At 45.4% G+C, this 20,993-nt stretch overlaps 1 protein-coding gene across 14 annotated transcripts in view; it reads left to right on the top strand.

Moving 5' to 3' along the window:
- BICRAL (BICRA like chromatin remodeling complex associated protein) overlaps positions 1 to 15,053 on the top strand; it is a 109,297-nt gene extending 94,244 nt beyond the window's left edge. For 12 of the 14 annotated variants that reach the window (XM_084968162.1, XM_003356632.6, XM_021098728.2 and 9 more), the window contains 7 exons: positions 351 to 456; positions 1,314 to 1,414; positions 2,480 to 2,541; positions 3,514 to 3,659; positions 5,535 to 5,629; positions 9,039 to 9,141; positions 11,225 to 15,053. In XM_084968162.1, coding sequence (XP_084824288.1) covers positions 351 to 456; positions 1,314 to 1,414; positions 2,480 to 2,541; positions 3,514 to 3,659; positions 5,535 to 5,629; positions 9,039 to 9,141; positions 11,225 to 12,012 — 1,401 coding nt within the window. In that variant the 3' untranslated portion in view covers positions 12,013 to 15,053. Of the gene's footprint in view, positions 1 to 350; positions 457 to 1,313; positions 1,415 to 2,479; positions 2,621 to 3,513; positions 3,660 to 5,534; positions 5,630 to 9,038; positions 9,142 to 11,224 lie in introns of all 14 variants that reach the window. The other 2 variants (XR_014810173.1, XM_084968164.1) reach the window with 1 other exon arrangement.
- The last annotated feature ends 5,940 nt before the right edge of the window (positions 15,054 to 20,993 follow it).

The raw sequence follows: 20,993 nt of genomic DNA on the forward strand, positions 1-20,993 counted from the left end.
TCCTTGCTTTTCTTAAAGTTGTACTACTTATGTATATATGGATTTTGTTTTCTTTGTCCAGTAGCTGGAAGTAAGTCGTTCAAGGTCATGTCTGATAAAGTGGGAGATCAGGCCGGGTAATACCATTTATTTATTTTTTAAAAAAGTCATGTGCTCCCGAAGCAGTAAGGATGTTATCTTGGCAGTTTTCCCGATGTGATAGGAGAATAATGTTTTTAAACTTTTGTTTGAGAATCTAACCTGACAGTGATGCTGGAGAGTCTGTGACAGGCTTGGTGGGCGTATTAAGGGATCTCTTAAAGCTTTTACCTATGAAATTAATTTTTCCCTTTGGGCAATATTTTTCACAGGCTCAGAAAAAAAGTTTGAATCAGACGTCCCCCATTTCTGCTTCCAAGACTGCAGAGGGCTTGAGGCAAGCGCCCATCCCAGGCCTCTTGAGCACTGCGCTGCCAGGTTAGGATTCCGCGCCGTGAGCTCTGCTCAGCCAGTCCTGACCTCCCAGCACCTGGGAACACTTCACGCACCCCTCATCCTGCATCTGTCCTTTTCATCTTTTCAACCCCACCTTCACTCTGATCCTTTCTTCTTTCTGTTTCCTTTCCACCCAAATAATATATACCATTTTGCATCTGTACTACCATTTTATGTACCACTAAAAACGAAAGCACTTCTCTTTAAATTACAACACAGTAAATGATATGAAAAAAAATGTGCTACTTAGAAACAATAACATCTAGTATCATATGGCAGGTGACACTTGGTGACTATCTTCACCTTGCTTTGCATGTGTATAGTTAGAATCCCTCCCCCTCACCCAAGACGGAAAGTAAAAAAGTACCCTGGGCTGTGTCTTCCACTTCTTCTAAAGCTTTGAACACCTGCACTACTCAGTGCTAGAAAAGATGAAAGCATGGACACTCCTAGTCAGTCCCCTAGTTGGGCCTCTCTTCCCTTAAATTGTGGGTATTTTGGGGTTCGTTAGTCCTGACGGATTACCAGTTTGAGGCCGATTCCTCAGACCTCAGATAATTTGAAACTGGAACCCCGACGGCTTTCATTTATTACCATTTATTTATGTGTTTATTTCTATTTATTACCTAAATGAGCTTTCATAATCCCCACCTCTGCCTCTAGAGCTTTGGTAGATGAATGAATGTATTTCCTGCTTTCCTTCCTCACCATGAGCATCCATGATAAAGAAATCCCGCTCGGATGTTCCAGAGTCAGTGTTACCTTGGCCTCTTGGGGTTACACCATGGGCCTGATTTACTGTTTCTGTTGAACATTGTCTTATGTGTTCATGCTAACAGGGCAGGATTCTGGAAGCAAAGTTATACCGGCGTCCTTAGGAACCACACAGCCACAGCAGGAAAAAGTAGTTGGATCATCTCCTGGCCAGCCAGCTGTACAGGTAGAAGCCAGTTTGCACTGCTTCTTAATGCTCAGCGTGACTGAAAGAAAATCCGATCGTGTCACCTTCTGCTTGCTAGCTGTGTCTGGCATCATCTGTGCAGTCAGCCCCGTCGCCCTGTGTGCCCACGAAAGTGTTCTCCGAAGACCTTCCCTGTGGGCCAGGCCTCGTTATGTCAATGTCGATAGGATGAACGTGTCTGTTCTATTGCTCTCTTATTTACAGTGCTGTCATTTCCCCATGAATTAATAATATACCAACAGCCAACACATGGTTGGCACTCAAAAAATGTAGTTTACTGTTGAATGGTAATGATCACTATCTTGTCAAAAGTACATCTGTTCCTCTTAGTTATATACAGATTTTTCTTTCCTGCAGGATTGTGTGAAGTAGTCAGTCCCTATGGTCTTTTAACCCATCCACTGGTCTAAAAAGGAGGGGGATATTTTTTGTTTTGTTTTCTAAGGCCTTGGTTTCTTCCCCATCAAACTCACCAGTTAATACATAAATAAAATTTAATGAAATTTGTAATAGACTAGACCTGCTGGAATACTCAGTGAAGGAACTGGCTCAGTTCTCAGGTCTGACTTAAGGCATATATATTCCTTACCGTGATCTAGGAAACGCCCTGGTAGATCACACACCTGGGCCAGATGTGACAGGAGCTCAGAAGTGCTTGCTCCCTCACTTACCACAGAGAAGATGAATTAAGGACCAACTACTAAATTTTCAGATGTTCATGGAGCCACTACTTACAAATATGTTTCTTCAAAAATGTAATAAAGCATTTATAGAGGGAGTTGGGAATCGAGGCCTTAAGGTCCAAGCTGCATCCTTCCAAGGAACTGATAGCACTGCTTTCCATAATCTTGATCCAGCGCAACTTTGCCACATAGGTCTGTGGACGTCCTTGTTTCATTTTTCAGCAGGGCAGATTCTGCATTCTTAGAATCTGGTCTTAATACGGAGTTGAAAATATTTGAAACATAGTGACCTTTATGTGTAACTGTATCCTACTTATTTTTTCCACAAAAGGGACTAATAAGAGATGTGTTTTGTCTTTAGGTGGATGGTCATTCGGGAGGACAAAAGAGGCCTGCTGCAAAACAACTAACTAAAGGAGCTTTGTGAGTTACCTTCGGAAATGACCCATTTTGAACATTTTTCTAAGTTCCTAACCTTCAACAAATATACAGCAGAAGTCAGGTTATAATACTATATATTTTTTAAAGTATACTTTGAAAATCTTTCCCTATAGTATATTTCCATTAGGACCTATATATGTGTGTATGAATATATATATACATGAGTGTATATATGTGTGTGTGTGTGTGTGTGTGTGTGTGTGTGTGTGTACCTCAAATGTAGTTTGAGCCTACTGTTTACCCCTTTGTTGGGTTTTTGGTTTTTTCTTTTTACTTTTTAGGGTTACATCTGTGGCATATGGAGGTTCCCAAGCTAAGGGTCCAGTCAGAGCTACAGCTGCCGGCCTACACCACAGCCACAGCAACATCAGATCTGAGCTGATCTGCGACCTACACCACAGCTCATGGCAACGCCAGATCCTTAACCCACTGAGCAAGGCCAGGGATCGAACCCGCAATCTCATGGTTCCTAGTTACATTCGTTTCTGCTGTGCCACGATGGGAACTCCTACCCTTTTGTTCTTAAAGAGAATAGTTCTTTGTCTTTTTAGCAACCACCCTTACCCTTTGACTGGCCTCAGGGTCTCTGAGGAGAAGCATGGTGTGATAAAGGCCCATGTTGAGAACAGAAATGTTACCATAACCTTAGCTGACCAATGGGCAGGCATTGCCAAGGCCTGTGTGAGCGCCTGAACTTGAATGGCTGGTGGGAACACTGTGCTTTGGAGGCCAGGGTCATAGTTTGAGTCCCCCGTGGAGATGGCTAGACTAAACTCTAAGCCCATCATGGTATACAAAGTATAAAACTGAAGAAAAAAAAAAAAAACAAAGCAGAGCTGCTCTGCTATAATACTAACGTTCCTGTGGGTCTTATTGTCTTTGCATGCAAATAGCCTTTGTGGTTAGATTTCTTACCATGGCTTCACAGCGACATTGGCAATTTCTCTTTCACAGCATTCTCCAGCAGTTACAGAGGGACCAAGCCCACGCGGTGACACCCGACAAAAGTCAGTTCCGATCACTGAGCGACGCGGTGCAAAGGCTGCTCTCCTACCACGTGTGCCAGGGCTCCATGCCCACGGAGGAGGACCTGAGGAAAGGTAAACAGGCTGGGCCTCAGAGGGCTACCCTGACACCAGAGGCCCTCCTAGGGACGCCCCACGGAAGAGCCAGAGCCATGTAGCCCTGGACGGTAGCCAGGCCTAACTTGTCCCCAACGTACTCGATTTCCCAGTCCTTGTTCAGGGTTGTGACTTCTTATTCTCAACATTCTGTGACAGGATCCCCACATATCTGAGTATTTTATGGACACATTTGAGGGCAGGGAATCCAGAGCATTGTTTGGACTCTGGCTACAGACAGGACAGCCCCGGACTAGGTGCTCTGCATGGTGCTTTAGGCACAGTCCTTGTGTTTAAGCAGAATACATACCCTTAGCTGTTACTATCCGTTTTAGGAATTAGATAGATATCATAGCCCCCAAAAAGCAGTGCTATATGTCAAGAAACTGGCAAAAAGTATAGCGATAAGGTCCCCTTATCCCAGCCTAGAACCTGACCCATTCTGACCTCAGGCCCCGCTGCCTCTCCCAGCTGTGCTGCGGCCGAGTTCACCCTCCTTCGCACCACCCTTCCCAGCCTTGACCCCGTCATGCCCTCCACTGCCTTCATCTCCCTGTGGCTGCCACCAGTCTTGCTCCCTGAGCCGAGTCTCTGATCAGAGCAGCCGTCAGTCCCCATGACCTTTCCTGGAGGTCCCGGGAAGAGCAGCCACGTCCAACATTAAACAGGGATGTGGAGGCTCTGCAAAGAGTGAAGTAGAAAAGGTGAGGCCTTTGAAGACACAAAAGGACAGACCACAGACCAGTTGGTGTCATTACGTGAAACAGGTCTTCCCAGCCCAGACAGTAGGACTTCACGGTCTCAACAATTTCATATTTTCTTGCTATTGGAAGGAAGTGGTGGCTTAGGTCACGTAAATTAGTAGATCATTCTCTGATGTTTGCTGCTTGTCTGGTTTTCTTTTATAGATGATCTTAAAGGCATTATGGTATCCTAATTAGAGTAAAGTTAAACTAGTTTTAACTTTACTAGAGTATCCTAATTAGAGTAAAGTTAAACTAGTTTTAAAATGAGTTTCAGGAGTTCCTGTCGTGGTGCAGTGGTTAACGAATCCGACTAGGAACCATGAGGTTGCGGGTTCGATCCCTGCCCTTGCTCAGTGGGTTAACGATCTGGCATTGCCGTGAGCTGTGGTGTAGGTCACAGACGCGGCTCGGATCCCGCGTTGCTGTGGCTCTGGCATAGGCCGGTGGCTCCAGCTCCGATTCAACCCCTAGCCTGGGAACCTCCATATGCCGTGGGAGCGGCCCAAAGAAATAGCAAAAAGACAAAAAAAAAAAAAAAAAAAAAAAAGAGTTTCAGAGAGTTCCCACTGTGGCACAGTGGGATAGGCAGTGTCTTGGGAGAACTGGGAAGCACGTTCAATCCCCTGCCCAGCACAGTAGGTTAAGGATCCAACATTGCCACAGCTGTGGCTTAGGTCGCAATTGTGGCTCGGATCTGATCCCTGGCTTGGGATATGGCCTGGCCTGTATACTGCAGGGGGGCGAAAAATGGGGGAAAAAAAGAGGAGTTTCTGGAGTTCCCTGGTGGCACAGCAGGTTGAGAATCCGGTGTTGTCACTGCTGTGGCTCAGGTTGCTGCTGTGGTGTGGGTTCAGTCCCTGGCCTGAGAACATCCACATACTGTGGCATGACCAAAAAAATTTGTTATGAGTTTCTGAGGTCACAGGCCAGTGAACAGTGAGGGAAGCAGTGCAGAAGCATGATGATTAACCGAGGAAGAGCTAAACCAAGAAGAGACAGTGCCGGACGTGTTTGAATAATGGAAGAGCAAAGCGTTTCGGCCCTAAGCAGTGAAAGACCAGGTGGTTTTTTGCACTCTCTTACTATTTTCCTTTCTCTCTTTTTAAAGTTGACAATGAATTCGAAACAGTTGCCACTCAGCTCCTAAAAAGGACCCAAGCTATGCTTAACAAGTACAGATGCCTGCTTCTGGAAGACGCCATGGTAAAGTTCTGCTACCAGGCACATTTGTTTCTTAAACTCCACAGGTCACAGCTCCTAATTCAGAGAGAAAAACTTCAAGGAATTACATTTTCCCAACATAGTTTAAAAGGCACAGATACTTAAGGAGTTCCTTTGTGGTGCAGTGGGTTAAGGATCTGGTGTTGTAACTCCAGCAGCTCCTGTCACTGCTGTGCCATGGACTCAGATCCTGGCCTAGGAACTTAAACATGCCAATGGTGTGGCCAAAAAAAAAAGATAGTGACACTTAAAATTGTAGGAAAAAACTTATCTTTGACTGTACCTAATACCAACAGCAGCTACATTTGCTGTGCTTTACATGGTTGACCACAATCAGTGCTATTGTTTTCCTGGTTCCCAGTGAGGAGCTAGGGCGTTGGTTACCCAATTTGCCCAACATTATATGGCCAGTAAGTTTGCAGTGTAACTAGCAGAGCTAGGATGCAGACTAGGACCACCGAACTCCCATCCACACTCCAAGGCTGTCTACTGCCTCTCACCAGCTGGAAGACATGGGAGAGGCCTGGCAATACTGTTGGTGAAGATCGTTCAGAGTAATATCTGAAAAGATGAGGTGGTGACAGACATTAAAATTAGTTTCGTCTTGTTTTCAATTGAGAGATCACTAATGTGTCATAAAAATCATGCTTATTTTCTAAATGTACAACCTGATGGATTTGAGTATGTTCACAAGACTGTGCACCCATCACCACTCCCTAATTCCAGAACATTCTCATCGCCCCCAAATAAAAACTAAAATTAGTTTTTAAAGCACCAGATAATTAGAGAAAGGAGTAAGATAGCTCAGAAAATGATAGACCAAACCTGTCTGAGATTTTTAGAAGCTAGAAGCAGTGCTAAAATCATATAGACGTTAGCAAATTGATCTCTTAAGTGGCTTTGAGTCAGCTTTAAAAATGTATCTTGGGGGAGTTCCCTGGTGGCTTAGCAGATTAAGAATCTGTCATTGTCACTGCTGTGACTCAGGTCGCTGCTGTGGCGTGGGTTCTATCCGTAGCCCAGGAACTTCTTCATGTCGTGGATGCAGCCAAAAAAAAAAAAAAAAGTACTTTGGGAGATTAGCTAAATTACATTATACACATCGTGTATACAGTATAGTATAAATATGTGTATGTATGTGTTTTTACTAAAATGTATATATTTACAGACATATCTCAGAGATACTGTGGGTTTGGTTATAGACAACGGCAGTAAAGTGAATATCGCTTTAAAGTGATTCACACAAACTTTTTGGTTTCCCAGTGCATGTAAAAGTTATGTTTATACTATGCTGTGCTCTACAATGTATGTAGTAGTGTTGCATCTGAAGCAACAATGTGCATACCATAATTTTAAAAATTCATTCCTAAAATATGCTAACTAACCCTCATCTGTGCCTTCAAGTGAGTTGTAATCATTTTGCTGGCTGAGGTTTTGAAATATTGGGATAATTACCAGAATGGGCTACAGAGACAGGAAGTGAGCAAATGTTGGAAAAATGGTGCTGATAGACTCTCTTGACTCAGGGTTGCCACAAACCTTCAATTAAAAAAAACCCAGGAGTTCTCGTCGTGGCGCAGTGGTTAACGTATCCGACTAGGAACCATGAGGTTGCGGGTTCGATCCCTGGCCTTACTCAGTGGGTTAAGGATCCAGCATTGCCATGAGCTGTGGTAAAGACTCGGCTCGGATCCTGTGTTGCTGTGGCTCTGGCGTAGGCCAGTGGCTACAGCTCCGATTAGACCCCTAGCCTGGGAACCTCCATATGCCTCTGGAGCGGCCCTAGAAAAGGCAATAAAACAAAAAGACAAACAAAACAAAACAAAACAAAACAAAAAACATAGTATCTGCAAAGTGCAATGTAACAAAGTGTGACAGTACTTATATACATTTATTAAAAAAAAAAAAAGCCACAGCTGTGGCACAGGTTGCAGCTGGGGCACGGGTTTGATCCCTGACCCAGGACCTTCAGTGTGCTGCAGTTGCAGCAAAAAATTAATAATAATAAAAATAAAATTATACTACCAAAGTCTGAAATTGTTGTTCTTATAGTTAAGATTTGATTCTATACAGCCAAAAATAATTCTAAGGAAAGCCTTAATAAAAAAATATAATTATAGCATAGTACAATATAAAGTGAAACATCCTATTGAAAAGATTTCCAGGAGTTCCTCTTGTGGCTCAGCGGGTTAAGAACTTGACTAGTATCCATGAGGATATTATGGGTCCTCACTCAGTGGGTTAAGGATCCAGTGTTGCTGAAAGCTGTGGCATAGGTCACAGATACAGCTCAGATCTGGCATTGCCTTTGCTGTGGCTGTGGTGTAGGCCAGCAGCTACAGCTCCCATTCAACCCCTAGCCTGGGAACCTCCATATGCCACAGGGTGCCGCCCTCAAAATAAAAAGAAAAAAAAAGAAAGAAAATATTTCCAACATATTGGAAATTTTCTTAGGAGGAAATAAGAAACGTACAGAACAGGAGTTCCATGATGGCTCAGTGGATTAAGGATCTGGCATTGTCACTGCTGTGGCTCTTGTTACTACTTTGGCTTGGGTTCCATCCCTGGCCCTGGAATTTCTGTGCTGAGAGCCTAGCCAAGGGAAAAAAAAGTACAGAACAGTGTAAGTTACTGCCATTTTTGTGCAAAAATAAAGACGAATGTAAATTTGAGTGTGCACATAAAATATCTCTGGAGAAGTTTATTAAACTGCGTGGCACGATGCTGGGGAGGCAAAGAAGGAAGGCTTACTTTCACATCTCCTTTAGTACCTTTTGAAGTTTGTACCAGTGTTGTAAATTACCTTTTCCCCAAAAGTGCAATTTTTTTAAAAAAGCACATCCTATGTATGTAGCAAGGATACATGCAACAAAATGGGACCGGAACCTTTAGACCACATTCTCCTTTTCTCTTTTTTTCCTTGTTGGTTTCTTTTTTCTTACTGGCCACCCTGTGGCATATGGAGTTCCTAGACCAGGGATCAGATCCAAGCCACAGTTGCAACCTAAGCCCACATTCTCCTTTCTGATTGCTTCCTTTGTCCCAAAGACACAGAGAGATGTTTGTACTTGTATGCTTGCTAAAAGGCATCTGAGGAGTTCCCGCTGTGGCGCAGTGGTTAACGAATCTGACTAGGAACCATGAGGTTGCAGGTTCAATGCCTGGCCTTGCTCAGTGGGTTAAGGATCCGGCGTTGCCGTGAGCTGTGGTGTGGGTCGCAGACGCAGCTTGGATCCCTCATTGCTGTGGCTCTGGCGTAGGCCAGTGGCTACAGCTCCGATTAGACCCCTAGCCTGGGAACCTCCGTATGCCGAGGGAGCGGCCCTAGAAAAGACAAAAAGACAAAAAAAAAAAAAAGGCATCTGAAATGACTACAGCCTCTCGTTTGCAGCGGATCAATCCCTCTGCTGAGATGGTGATGATCGACAGAATGTTCAACCAGGAGGAGAGAGCTGCCCTCTCCCGGGACAAGCGTCTGGCCCTCGTGGACCCCGGTAAGACACTTCAGAGTAAAAGCAGAGGAGAGCTGCTGCCATGGTTCAGGAGCCGAGGCTTTGGGGAACCAACCTTTGGGGTAGGAGGCCTGAAGGTGGATCCTGGATTCTGGGGAATAAAAACCCAGAGTGGCAAGCAAGATATGAATACTCTTGAGTAGGTCTGTGTACTGCAAAATCCCAACTGCAATTTTCCATTCCGTTAAGTGATTCTTTTTTTTTTAAATGTTTTTATTATAGTTGATTTACAGTGTTGTGTCAGTTTCTACTTTATAGCAAAGTGACCCAGTCATACATGTAAATATACATTCTTTTTCTCATGTAAACCTCCATCATGTTCCATTACAAGTGGTCAGATACAGTTCCCTGTGCTACACAGCAGGACCTCGTTACTTATCTATCCACTCCAAATGCAATAGTTTGCATCAATTAAATGATTCTTCTTCCCATTGTCAACTCAAACTTCTCAGTCTTTCTCTAGTTTTTGAGAACTAAAGAAAGTCAGAAGGCTTCCCAGAAGCAACTAAACCTCAGTGGATGGTGTTACTATGTGCAAGGCCCCCCGGGGGTGGGTGAATCAGTGAAACTCAGTCCCTGCCCACAGGCTGGTAGACTGCAGTGCTCCTTGTAGGTACCATTCTCTCACCCTGTTGGCTTCCTGCCAGTGCATGTGTGCCAGGTTTGACCCACATTCTGCTTTTAAAAACGAATTCTTGGGTTTCCCATTGTGGCTCAGTGGGTTAAGAACCTGACATTGTGTCTGTGAAGATGCAGGTTCAATCCCTGACCTTGCTCAGTGGGTTAAGGATCCAGCATGGCCATGAGCTGTGGTGCAGGTCTCAGATGCAGCTCGAATCTGGTGTTTCTGTATCTGTGGTATAGGCCTGTAGCTGTAGCTCCAATTCGACCTCTAGCCTGGGAACTTCCATATGCCACAGGTGTGCCCATAAAAAGAAAAAAAAAAATGAGTTCCCGTCGTGGCGCAGTGGTTAAGGAATCTGACTAGGAACCATGAGGTTGCGGGTTCGGTCCCTGCCCTTGCTCAGTGGGTTAACGATCCGGCGTTGCCATGAGCTGTGGTGTAGGTTGCAGACGTGGCTCGAATCCCACGTTGCTGTGGCTCTGGCGTAGGCTGGTGGCTACAGCTCCGATTCGACCCCTAACCTGGGAACCTCCATATGCCGCTGGAGTGGCCCAAGAAATAGCAAAAAAAAAAAAAAAAATGAGTTCTGTTTATTTTTTTCTAGCCTTTAAAATGTTTTAAACCCAGAATTCCCTGGTGGCTCCATGAATTAAGGATCTGCTGTTGTCACTGCCGTAGCATGAGTTTGATTCCTGGCCTGGGGAACTTCCACATGCATAGCCAAAAAAAAGTTTTAAATCAAATAACTTGGAGTTCCCATCGTGGCTCAGCAGTAATGAACCCAACTAATATCCATGAGGATGCAGGTTCAATCCCTGGCCTCACTCAGGGGATTAAGGATCCAGCATTACTGTGGCTGTGATGTAGGCCGGCAGCTGCGGCTCTGATTGGACCCCTAGCCTTGGAACTTCCATATGCGACAGTTGGGGCCCTAAGAAGAAAATAAATAAATCAAATAATAAATAACATTAAAACAGTTCATGGAATATTGGTTTTTACACATATTTTCACCGTCCTATAAAAGAAATGTTGATGGGTTCCCATCGTGGTGCAGCAGAAACAAATCCAACTAGGAACAATGAGGTTGCGGGTTCGATCCCTGGCTTGCTCAGTGGGTTAAGGATCTGATATTGCTGTGGCTGTGGCATAGGCTGGCAGCTACAGCTCCTATTCAACCCCTATCCTGGGAATCTCCGTTTGCTGCAGGTTCTGTCCTTAAAAAGCAAAAACAAAAACAAAAAAGAGCAAGAGAGCCCTCTAGCATCTTTTCAAAGAGGTTTGTCCTCCCCCACCCTGCAGGTATTGTGCTTCTGCGCCTTCCTGGCTGTGAAAGACCGACTCGGTGGGTGGGCTGGGCTGGAGAGGGTGGGTTTGCACTGGCCCACTGAGGGCCTTCTTCTCTCATTCTTTCATTAATATTCTCTTTGTTTCCTTTTCCAGAGGGTTTTCAGGCCGATTTCTGTTGTTCCTTCAAACCCAGTAAAGCTGCTCCTGAGATGCAGTTTGGCAGGAGTGACCAGCCAGGCAGTAAAGCAGCCAGTTCTGTGCATCTGCCGGCCAAGGCCCAGAGCAGAGACCGAGCCAAACCAGGCATGGCAGAACCAACAAATCATGACCAATTTCATCTAGTGCCTAATCACGTCGTGGTCTCCGCAGAAGGAAGCATTTCCAAAAAAACCGAATGCCTCGGCAGAGCCCTGAAATTTGACAAAATGGGCTCAGTTCAGTACCAGAGTGCGTCCGACGACAAAGGCAGCCGGAGAGACTCCCTGAAAGGCAGCGAGTGCTCGCCCGGCCCGGAAGGACACCGGAAAAACTCGTCCAGACCAGACCACGGTCCTGAGAGCAAACCCTCCAGCATCCTAGCGGACTCTCACCTGGAGCTGACGTGTAACAGCTCCTTCCAGGACAAGTCTCTGAGGAATTCTCCAAAGAATGAGGTTTTACACACGGATATCATGCGAGGGTCCGGCGAGCCGCAGCCGGATCTCCAGCTCACGAAGAGCTTAGAGACAACGTTTAAGAACATCTTGGAACTCAAAAAGGCTGGGCGGCAGCCCCAGAGTGACCCCACGGTTAGCGGCTCTGTGGAGTTAGACTTCCCCAGCTTTTCTCCAATGGCTTCGCAGGAAAACTGCCTGGAAAAGTTCATCCCGGACCACAGTGAAGGCGTCGTAGAAACGGACTCCATTTTAGAAGCAGCTGTAAATAGCATCCTAGAGTGTTAATAGCCGCAGTCCTCCCCGCCCCGGCCCGGGACCCGCCCGCCCCGCGGACAAGTCACATCCTTCCCTGGCAAAAGCGATGGAAACGGTCTCCTGTCTCCAGCCTGCTTGATCTTTCATCACAGGTTATTCTTTCTAATCTCGACCCCATCCTTTGTTTCAGAGCAATACTCGTCGTGGTTACAGGGAAATCCTTTAGGAAGACTGATCCTTGTTAGAAAGCAGTCTGATAGGCCCTACACATTTCAAGTGTTTGGAAAGTGCTTAGAGTCCTTTTTTGTTTGTTTTATTTAAAAAAAGAAAGAAAACACTGTAACTCAGTGAGATCACAGTATACTTGGCCCTGGGTAAAATCCTGACAATCATAAGTCATTTGAAAAGAACAAGACTTATTAAAGAAAATCAAATGGGACTGATAGAAGATACTTTTTAAAAAAATATCCCACTGCATCTCCAAATTTTGGCTTTGGGGGGTGGTGTCTTGGGGTTGTGGTGGTCGGGAGAACCGTGGCTCTCCCCTCAGCCGGCTCTGAGCAGTCCGTCCCGGCTGCCCGGACCCACAGCCCAGGCGTGGGCACCCGCAGCGCACACGCAGGGCTCCGCAGGGCTTCCTTGTTCATCGTTCAAGTGCTTTTCTGATGCTCCCAGAGCAAAACCTCACCTTTTCCGCATATCCACGTTGAATCTCATCTAGGGAACATTTTGTTCTGAGTTGCGACAGCATGACTCGAGGTAATCTCGCCAGGCTAAATAAAGGCAAAGAGAAACCAGTTAAAAGGCACAGTGTATAGGGGAAGCCGGGGTAGAGCCATGAGGAATATAATATGTATATATGTAAAAGCATATATATGTTAACTATTGAGAAAAAAAACAAGCGTTTTGCATTCTATCATTGGATCTAGTCAACATACAACGTATGTTTTTGTTGGTTGCTGGGTTTTGTTTCATTTAACCTCTCTTCGCACCCTCTCCCACAACAAATAGCCAAGCGCATCAAAAGCACTTTCATTTGAAAACTATGTTGTAATTTTTCAGTTTAAACGTTAAGGGGACTTTGGCCTTGTTTCTGCTTCTTGTTGTCTGAGAACGGTAGTCGCCCCCCACCCCCACCCCGCAGCGATCATTACCAAAACACAGACAAACCAAAGGTAGCCAGCCGGCCAGCCCACCACCGAGAGGAGAGATCTGAGACACGGGATTCCCACTTGAGAGCCAAAGGACAGCCCTGTCACGGTTTGTGTTTGGCCCATGTCCACGTTCGTGAACGTGACTTAGTGCTTTATTTATTTATATTTCTTTTCAGGGAGCTTTCCCCATTTTCCTCTCTTGTATACCTGCCCCAGGCCATCGCGTTTCTGTTGTCACTTTCATCCTCAATGTCATTGTAACCGGCAGTATCTCCCAGCACTGGGAAAGCCACATGTGGCGTTGTGTGTACCCTCATACGTACAGGTGTGCATGCGTGCGTGGGTCTGGGCTGTTCTGATCCGGAGGTCGTTTTGGCTGCGGTGTGCACACGCCCACCCGCTCTCTCCTTTCCTCTGTCCATCTCTCTGGCTTTTGAGGAGCACTCGCTGGCCTTTCCTCTGACTCGTTGCCAGGATCTGCCTCTGGCCGTTCCCAGAAGGGGGACGACCCCACTGGCATCGTGTTGGGCATTTCTTTTCCAGGTTGGCCTGTGATGGAAAGGAAGGCTTCTGATTCCTAGAAAACACAGCAACAGAAGACCTAGACTCTCCCCGCCCCTTCATCCCCTGCACAAAGAAACCCTTCGAGACAGCCAGCCTTCACCTTCTCCCTGCCCCCACCCCCGAGCCAATAGAAATTGGAAAATCTGGGCCGTTTTACGGTTGCCATGGTTTCCTTACTTGTGCCAATGTCCAAGTTGCGGATTCCCCCTTTTCTTGTATTGTAACATATTAGAAAGATAAGTTGGTGTTGCCAGTTGGAACTTTCTGTTTGGGCAGCTCTGGGGTGACACCCTGCCCTGAACCCCATGATTTCAGAGGCCCTTCTTCTCTTAGGCCTCATGCTCCCCTAATTCCTAGCAAGGCTTAGGGATGGTCCCTCCCGATCAAATTCTTCTCATTGTGGAAAGTCATGCCCAGAAGCCTTCACGTATGAAGTTACATTAATTACTTAATCAATGGAATTCTTAGAAGATGAGATAAGCTTCATGTACGTTGTCACTTCTCTTTCTGCCCTGTTCTGCCCTGCCGCCCCAGTCCTAGCTTTTCAATCTACCATCTGAAAGGGTTCTTTAAGCCCTGACACCTGTCTAGCAAACGGAGAGCCTAATTTACCAAAATGAAACTTGTAAATTTTTGTGTCCTTGTATGTAAGTTTACTTTTTATTGAGGGAAGATTCTAGATAATGACGAATGACGATTACGAAATGTATTTTACTCCTGTGATTAGGTCATAACTCGCATGTCCAGGCCCCTCTGGGAAAGGGTTAGAGCTCCGCCTGGGATGGCCAACATTCACTTGTTCAGGTTCCTTAGTCAAAATTCAGTTTTAGAACTACTTGTACTCAGTAACAAAAATCATTTTCTTTCTTTCTTTTTTTCCCCCTTTCTGTTGTTGTGGAAAAGCGTGAATTTGTTATTAAGCGTTTGATTTTCTGTGTCCTTAAGTACTGCCTAAAGATAAAAGCAAATTTTAAACTGGCAATTAAGAAAAAGAACTATTTTAGCTGTGAAGAATTTAGTAGATTTTGTTAGATTAGGGAGGCCTTACAGACTGACTTGACTTAAAGAGGACGCGTCACTCACTGTCAGTGTGGTGTGGGCTTTATTTGCTTCAATACCTTCATTTGTATAGTATGTCTCACTTGAAATTGCTTTGTATACATTTTGTAAAAATATTTATAAAATGTTTTGTAAAAAAAAGTATAACAAATTGCAGTTTATTTTGTTATGTTGGATAAATACTGTTAAAAGAAACCAGTCAGTAACTATATTGTTAATCCATGGTTAGGAAATGTTTAGTTGGAGATTACAAAATGAAACAACCATTGCAATACAGCCAAAGATTTGGGAAAATGTGCAACTGTGATTGTCTTGATTTTGCAAAGAGGAATGGCCGCTTTTCCCAGAAGAAAACGGTAAGTGTTGAGTGGGAGTTCTGTTATTAAATATATTTATCACTATCAAAAAGTAGCCCAGCCAGCAAAGGGATAGGATTTTTATTGCTCAGCCTTTCCACACAGTTACAAATTAAAGTTGGTCTGTGAGAAGGTTTAGTGCTGGACATCTCTGGTCTCCCTCCCCCGCTCACACGGCCGCTTAAGGAAGAGGGAAAAACAAGTTAGATAAATGAGCCTCAATCTGCAGGAAGTTTCCCTGAATAATTATATGTCTTTTGTTTCTGCAGGTTCAAGAAAGCGAAGGGATAGGTAAAAAATGAAAAGCTCTTTTACATAAGACTTTTTCCAGAATTAGCACCTGTCTCTTTGGCTTCACGCATTTGACCACACTGCGTAGGAAAACACCTCTGTAACCTTATCTGTAAAATCAGCCCCAGAAGGCCCTTCCCTCACAAGTGCGACTCTACCCAAAATGTTAGGGAAACTACCAGAGGGGAAACTTCTGGGGGCGAGGGTATAAGTTTCCTCAAATTTTTCTTCGGGGTCTAGAATTTATATTTATACTCCTTACTTTATGGTTGAATTGCTCCCTCCAACCCCCACCCTCACCGCCACCCCCTTAGGAAATTGTTCTCATGGAACTAACGGAAGTTCGAATAATTATGGCGAGAACAATTCCATCAGTGAATGCATCCCTTAACCTCTTTGGCAGTGGTGTCCTGCAGCAGAGCTTCCCTTCCTGCTAAGGACAAACATGTGTCCAACATGACATTCTAGCCTCTTCAGGCCGTTTGCAATGGGTGTGTCCCATGAGAAAGAGTTAGAAGGATCATCTGGCTGCTTAGTTAGGAGCAGAGGCTGTGGGTTCTGCAGGGACATTCCCAGAGGAAAGACCAGATACCTTCCCTTAGGCTGGTTAAAGCCTTCTGCCCGGTGGATGGGAGCCCTTGCTCCGGGAGAGGGGTCCTAGTGCTCCCTGATGACAGTAGCCAGGGGATTACTGGGGGAAGGGAAGGGAAAAAAAAGAAACTCCACCTTCTAGGGGCACTGAAACCGCATTGCTCAGGGAGGCCTCAGCCTTGCTGTCCTCAAGGGGCTGGGACCTGGGTGCAGGCTCTGGCTCTGCTTCAAGTCTTCATGCTCTTGAGACAGAGGTAGGAATCGGGGCATCTGGCTTTAGGCACCAAACGCCTATGGAGGGAGTTCCTGTCTGCTGCAGCGGAAACAAATCCGACTTGGAACCATGAGGTTGTGGGTTCCATCCCTGGCCTCACTCAGTGGGGTAAGGATCCCGAGTTGCTGTGGCTGTGGTGTAGGCTGGCAGCTGCAGCTCTAATTGGACCCCTAGCCTGGGAACCTCCATATACGGTGGTCGAGGCCCTAAAAAGCAAAACAAACACATATGGAGGAGTTTCCAGACTCTGTGCTAAGTACTAGGGATCACGGCTCAATTAGGTATGATTTCTACTCTCTAGGAGCTTGGTCTAGAGAGAAAACAAGCACACAAATAACTACACATCAAGAAAGAAGAAACGGGAGCTAAAATTCTTCCAGATTGCCACCTGGTAGAGAGCTGCCATCTCTATTCCCCTGCCCCTCAATTTCCATGGTTCTTAGTGCAGTTTCCTGAGTTATGTTTGAGGAAGAAAGTATACTGTTTCCGGCCATGCCCATAGCATGTGGAAGTGCTGGGGGGTCGGACCTGTGCCACAGAAGCAACCTGAGCTGCTGCAGTGACAACACCAGATCCTTAACCCACTGCACCACAAAGACACTCCAAAAAAAGTATACTTTTTGCAGAAATGAAGATAAAGGAATTTTAGAGTGTTAACCATGTGGAGAAATCAACTTCTGTGTACACACAACCTGTAGGAGCACATCTGTAGGATAAAGTGGATTCTCTAATGTGAATAGCCTGTAATTACACTGCTGCAGGTAAAACACCTTTATAAGAGTCCCTTATCTATATTCCTTGTAAGCATGTGCTGGAGCCCGGCCTTTGAAAACACTTGCAAAGGTGAGAGAGAGCCTTAGGGGAAAATCACGTCTATGAAAGTCCAGGCAAGCAGTCCAGTGGGTGGTCGGGGGCAGGCAGGCGCAGGAGGTGCATCTGGCAGCAGAGTCTGGAAACAGGTCCCAGGACCTCACCTAACACTTAATCAGACACCTTCATGCAAGTTCTTGCCTATAAACGAGGAAGACTTCTTAGGGTGTAAAGTGAAGTGTTATTGATGAAGCACAGAAGCTAGAAAACTGATGTTCCATTTATCCCTGAAATGATTCAGAAAGGTTTGGGGTTTTCCATTTTGCATTTGAACTTGCCCACCGGGCACACGTGTCTCCTTCCTACCCTGGCTCTCTTCTGCCTGCCCCCACCCTCAGCAGGCTGCTGCCCTCAGCCTGTTCCCTCCTTTTCCCCTCCCACTTTTGCTCCCTTTGTTTGTGTCTCCTCGGGACCCAAAGCTGTTGTCCCTGTTGTCTTCCCCAACTCCAGGCACGTCAGACTGCTCTTTCCCCACCCGCCTCCTGCTTACCCCATGTCACTCTCTGAGGAAGCCAACACGGAAACTGGGAAACGAAGTCAACTACAAAAAAGGTCATAGTCCAAGAAAGAGGTTTGGGGCAGATGGGAAACGGCAAACGGAGTCCACATTCGCTTTCGGGTATGTGGGGTGTGGGGGTTTCTCCTTACTGAGAAGGCACTGCTCCATCTCTTTACTGAAAAAGAGCAGGATTCCAAGCAATCCCAAAATGCAGCCAATACTGAAATAATTTACTGCAGTAAGGAAAGTAATATTATTCCTAGTATTTCAGGAAAGGGATCCTGGAGTCATTTCAGAGAACCACAAAATGTTGGTTCTGAAAGGAGTCTTTAAAAAAAAAAAATGTAGTCAAGTGGTTTCTAAAACAGGCAAATCGCAAGAACCTAATTGCCCAGAGAGCTCTTTCTTAAACTAATGCATAGGAGTCCCCCTGTGGCTTAGCAGAAATGAATCTGACTAGTATCCATAAGGACGCAGGTTTGATCCCTGGCGTTTCTCAGTGGGTTAAGGATCCAGCGTTCCCCTGAGCTGTGGTGTAGGTTGCAGACGTGACTCAGGTCTGGCGTGGCTGTGGCTGTGGCTTAGGCCGGCAGTTACAGCTCCAATTCGACTCCTAGCCTGGGAACCTCCATATGCTTCAGCCCTAAAAAGACAAAACAAACAAAATCAAACAAAAACACTAAGGCATATGTGAAAAACAAAGGACACACCACAACATATGTCTTTCTCCCATTCCAGGCCCCATTCCCATTTCCCCAAAATAACCCCTGTCAACACTGTCTTGTATACCCTTCCAAAACTGATACATACATTTATAGCCAAAAAACGAAACACAAGAAAACAACTGTGAAACACTCCTACACGCTATTCTGTATCTTGCTTTTTCAAATGTAACCACATATTTGGGAGAATTACAGCTTGGAATCTTTGGCTTTAAGCAACAGAAACCAGTCTGGTTGGTTAACCAGCCTAAAGGAGTTTTAGAGGAAAGACAAGTTTTAAAGGGAAGATAGAAGAACCTCCAGGCTTAAGAAAGACCGGAATAAGAAAATTCCAGGAGATCTTAGTAGGTGGAAATCCTTAAAAGTCTCTCCCCAGGAGTTCCCGTTGTGGCCCAGCAGAAATGAATCTGACTAGGAATCATGAGGTTGCGGGTTAGATCCCTGGCCTCGCTCAGTAGGTTAAGGACCTGGCATTGCTGTGAGCTGTGGTATAGCTCTCAGACACAGCTTGGATCAGGCATTGCTGTGGCAGTGACGTAGGCAGGTAGCTGTAACTCTGATTCGACCCCTAGCCTGGGAACCACCATATGCCTCAGGTGCAGCCCTAAAAAGCAAAAAAAAAAAAAAAAAAGTCTTGCCCCAAACCTCTTCCATTTCTTCATAATCATTCTGCTAAAGATTCAAAACCTGGAGGAGAGAACCCTAAAGGGTCTTTTGGGGAGGTGGGAAGAGTTGAAAACAGACCCCCTTCAATTTATATATTGGGAGGGCCATCATTTGGATTAGATGCGGCACCCTCTGAATAATGTACACAGTGAAGGAGATCAGTCCACAGGAGAAATGGGATACTGCCAAGAAATGGGGATGGAGGGAGTTCCCGTCGTGGCACAGTGGTTAACAAATCCGACTAGGAACCATGAGGTTGTGGGTTTGATCCCTGCCCTTGCTCAGTGGGTTAACGATCCGGCGTTGCCATGAGCTGTGGTGTAGGTTGCAGACGAGGCTCGGATCCTGCGTTGCTGTGGCTCTGGCGTAGGCCGGTGGCTACAGCTCCGATTAGACCCCTAGCCTGGGAACCTCCATATGCCGCGGGAGCGGCCCAAGAAATGGCAAAAAGACAAAAAAAAAAAAAAAAAAAAAAAAAAAAAAGAAAGAAATGGCGATGGATGTCAACAGGCCGAAAAATAAAAAATACTCTCTACTGAGATTTTGGGACATAAAGACCTACCTCACTGCATTTAATTGCATAGTCTTCCATAATTTATTTAGTCATTCCCTAATGATGCACAACTGAAGTAGCCAAGAAAAAAAGAGAACTGCGGCCTATGAGGACAGGACAGGCTAAAAGGAATAATATTTTTTTTGGCCACACCCACAAGATGTGGAAGTTCCCAGTCCAGAGATTGAACTTGTACCACAGCAGCAACCTGAGCCATGGCAGTGACAATGCCAGCTCATTAACCCCCTCCCTGTGCCACAAGAGAACTCCAAGATTCTTCAGGTTGCAAATGGCGTGCCCCATTCTCATTTAGTAACCTTACTTTGAAATTTTAAAAAAAAATCTCAATTCTTGCCCAGTGCCCAGGGCACATGCGCAATGCTAAGTAAACATGTATTCGTGAACATTTTGGGGTTGAAGACAACGCCATCTCTCTCTGGACCAGTTGGGCTTTGGCTTTGGCACCGAAAATAAGTGTTCTCCTAGCACCATCTGCTGGCACTGGAAAGCCTTGCCTGAATCCTGACCTCCAAGTCTTTTTTCAGCCAGGAGTATTGTTGCATTGTTAATACCTCTGAAATACCTTTTATCTATAGACAAAGGATATTACAAAATAATGACTTATTTTCATTCCTTGTTTACTGTTTAATGAATGTGTTATACTTTAGTGTCCCTTCTCTATTTGCTTTTTCACAAACTAAGACACATGGTGAGATGCTGAAAGAGTAAGCATGAGGCTTGAGCCACAGTTGGTGACTCTGAAGGCCATGTTGTCCTTTGACATTTATTTATCAGGTTCTGGATTCTGCGCATGGCACTGTCTTTCTGGTTGTCTTAGATGCATAGCACATACCAATGTGATGCCTTGAGTTTAGATGGTTAACCAGCCCCTGCAGGTGCCTGTTGTTGTGAGAGGTGCTGTAGAAGATTCAGAGATGTGATGACTTCCCTGCATTCAGAGAACCCTGTCTAATCAGGGAAACAATAAACCAAACAATACAGGATAAAGTCTGTGGTGATGCCTTTAAGTGCTGACTGTCAAACAGTGACATTGCCTTAGACCTTAAAATAAATATACATAGACTATGCTAGACATTTGGCAATGCCTGGAGACAAGAACTTTGTCACCACTAAGATGGAGATGCTACTGGCATGCAGTGGGTAGAAACCTGGGATGCTGCCAAATATCCTACAACCAACAGGACAAAGAATTATCTGGCCCCAAAAGCCTATAATGCCGAGAAACATTTAAAAAAAAAATTTTTTTTTGCTTTTTTTTTAAGGCTGAACCTGCAGCATATGGAGGTTCCCAGGCTAGGCATTGAATCAGAGCCACAGCCACAGCCACGCCAGCTCCGAGCCACCTCTTTGACCTATACCACAGCTCATAGCAACACCGGGTCCTTAACCCA

Source organism: Sus scrofa, chromosome 7 (assembly GCF_054392235.1).
Source record: "Sus scrofa isolate SSC_HxYL_T2T_F1_AM1 chromosome 7, Sscrofa_HxYL_maternal_Yorkshire_Landrace_v2.0, whole genome shotgun sequence".
Taxonomy (NCBI): Eukaryota; Metazoa; Chordata; class Mammalia; order Artiodactyla; family Suidae; genus Sus; species Sus scrofa.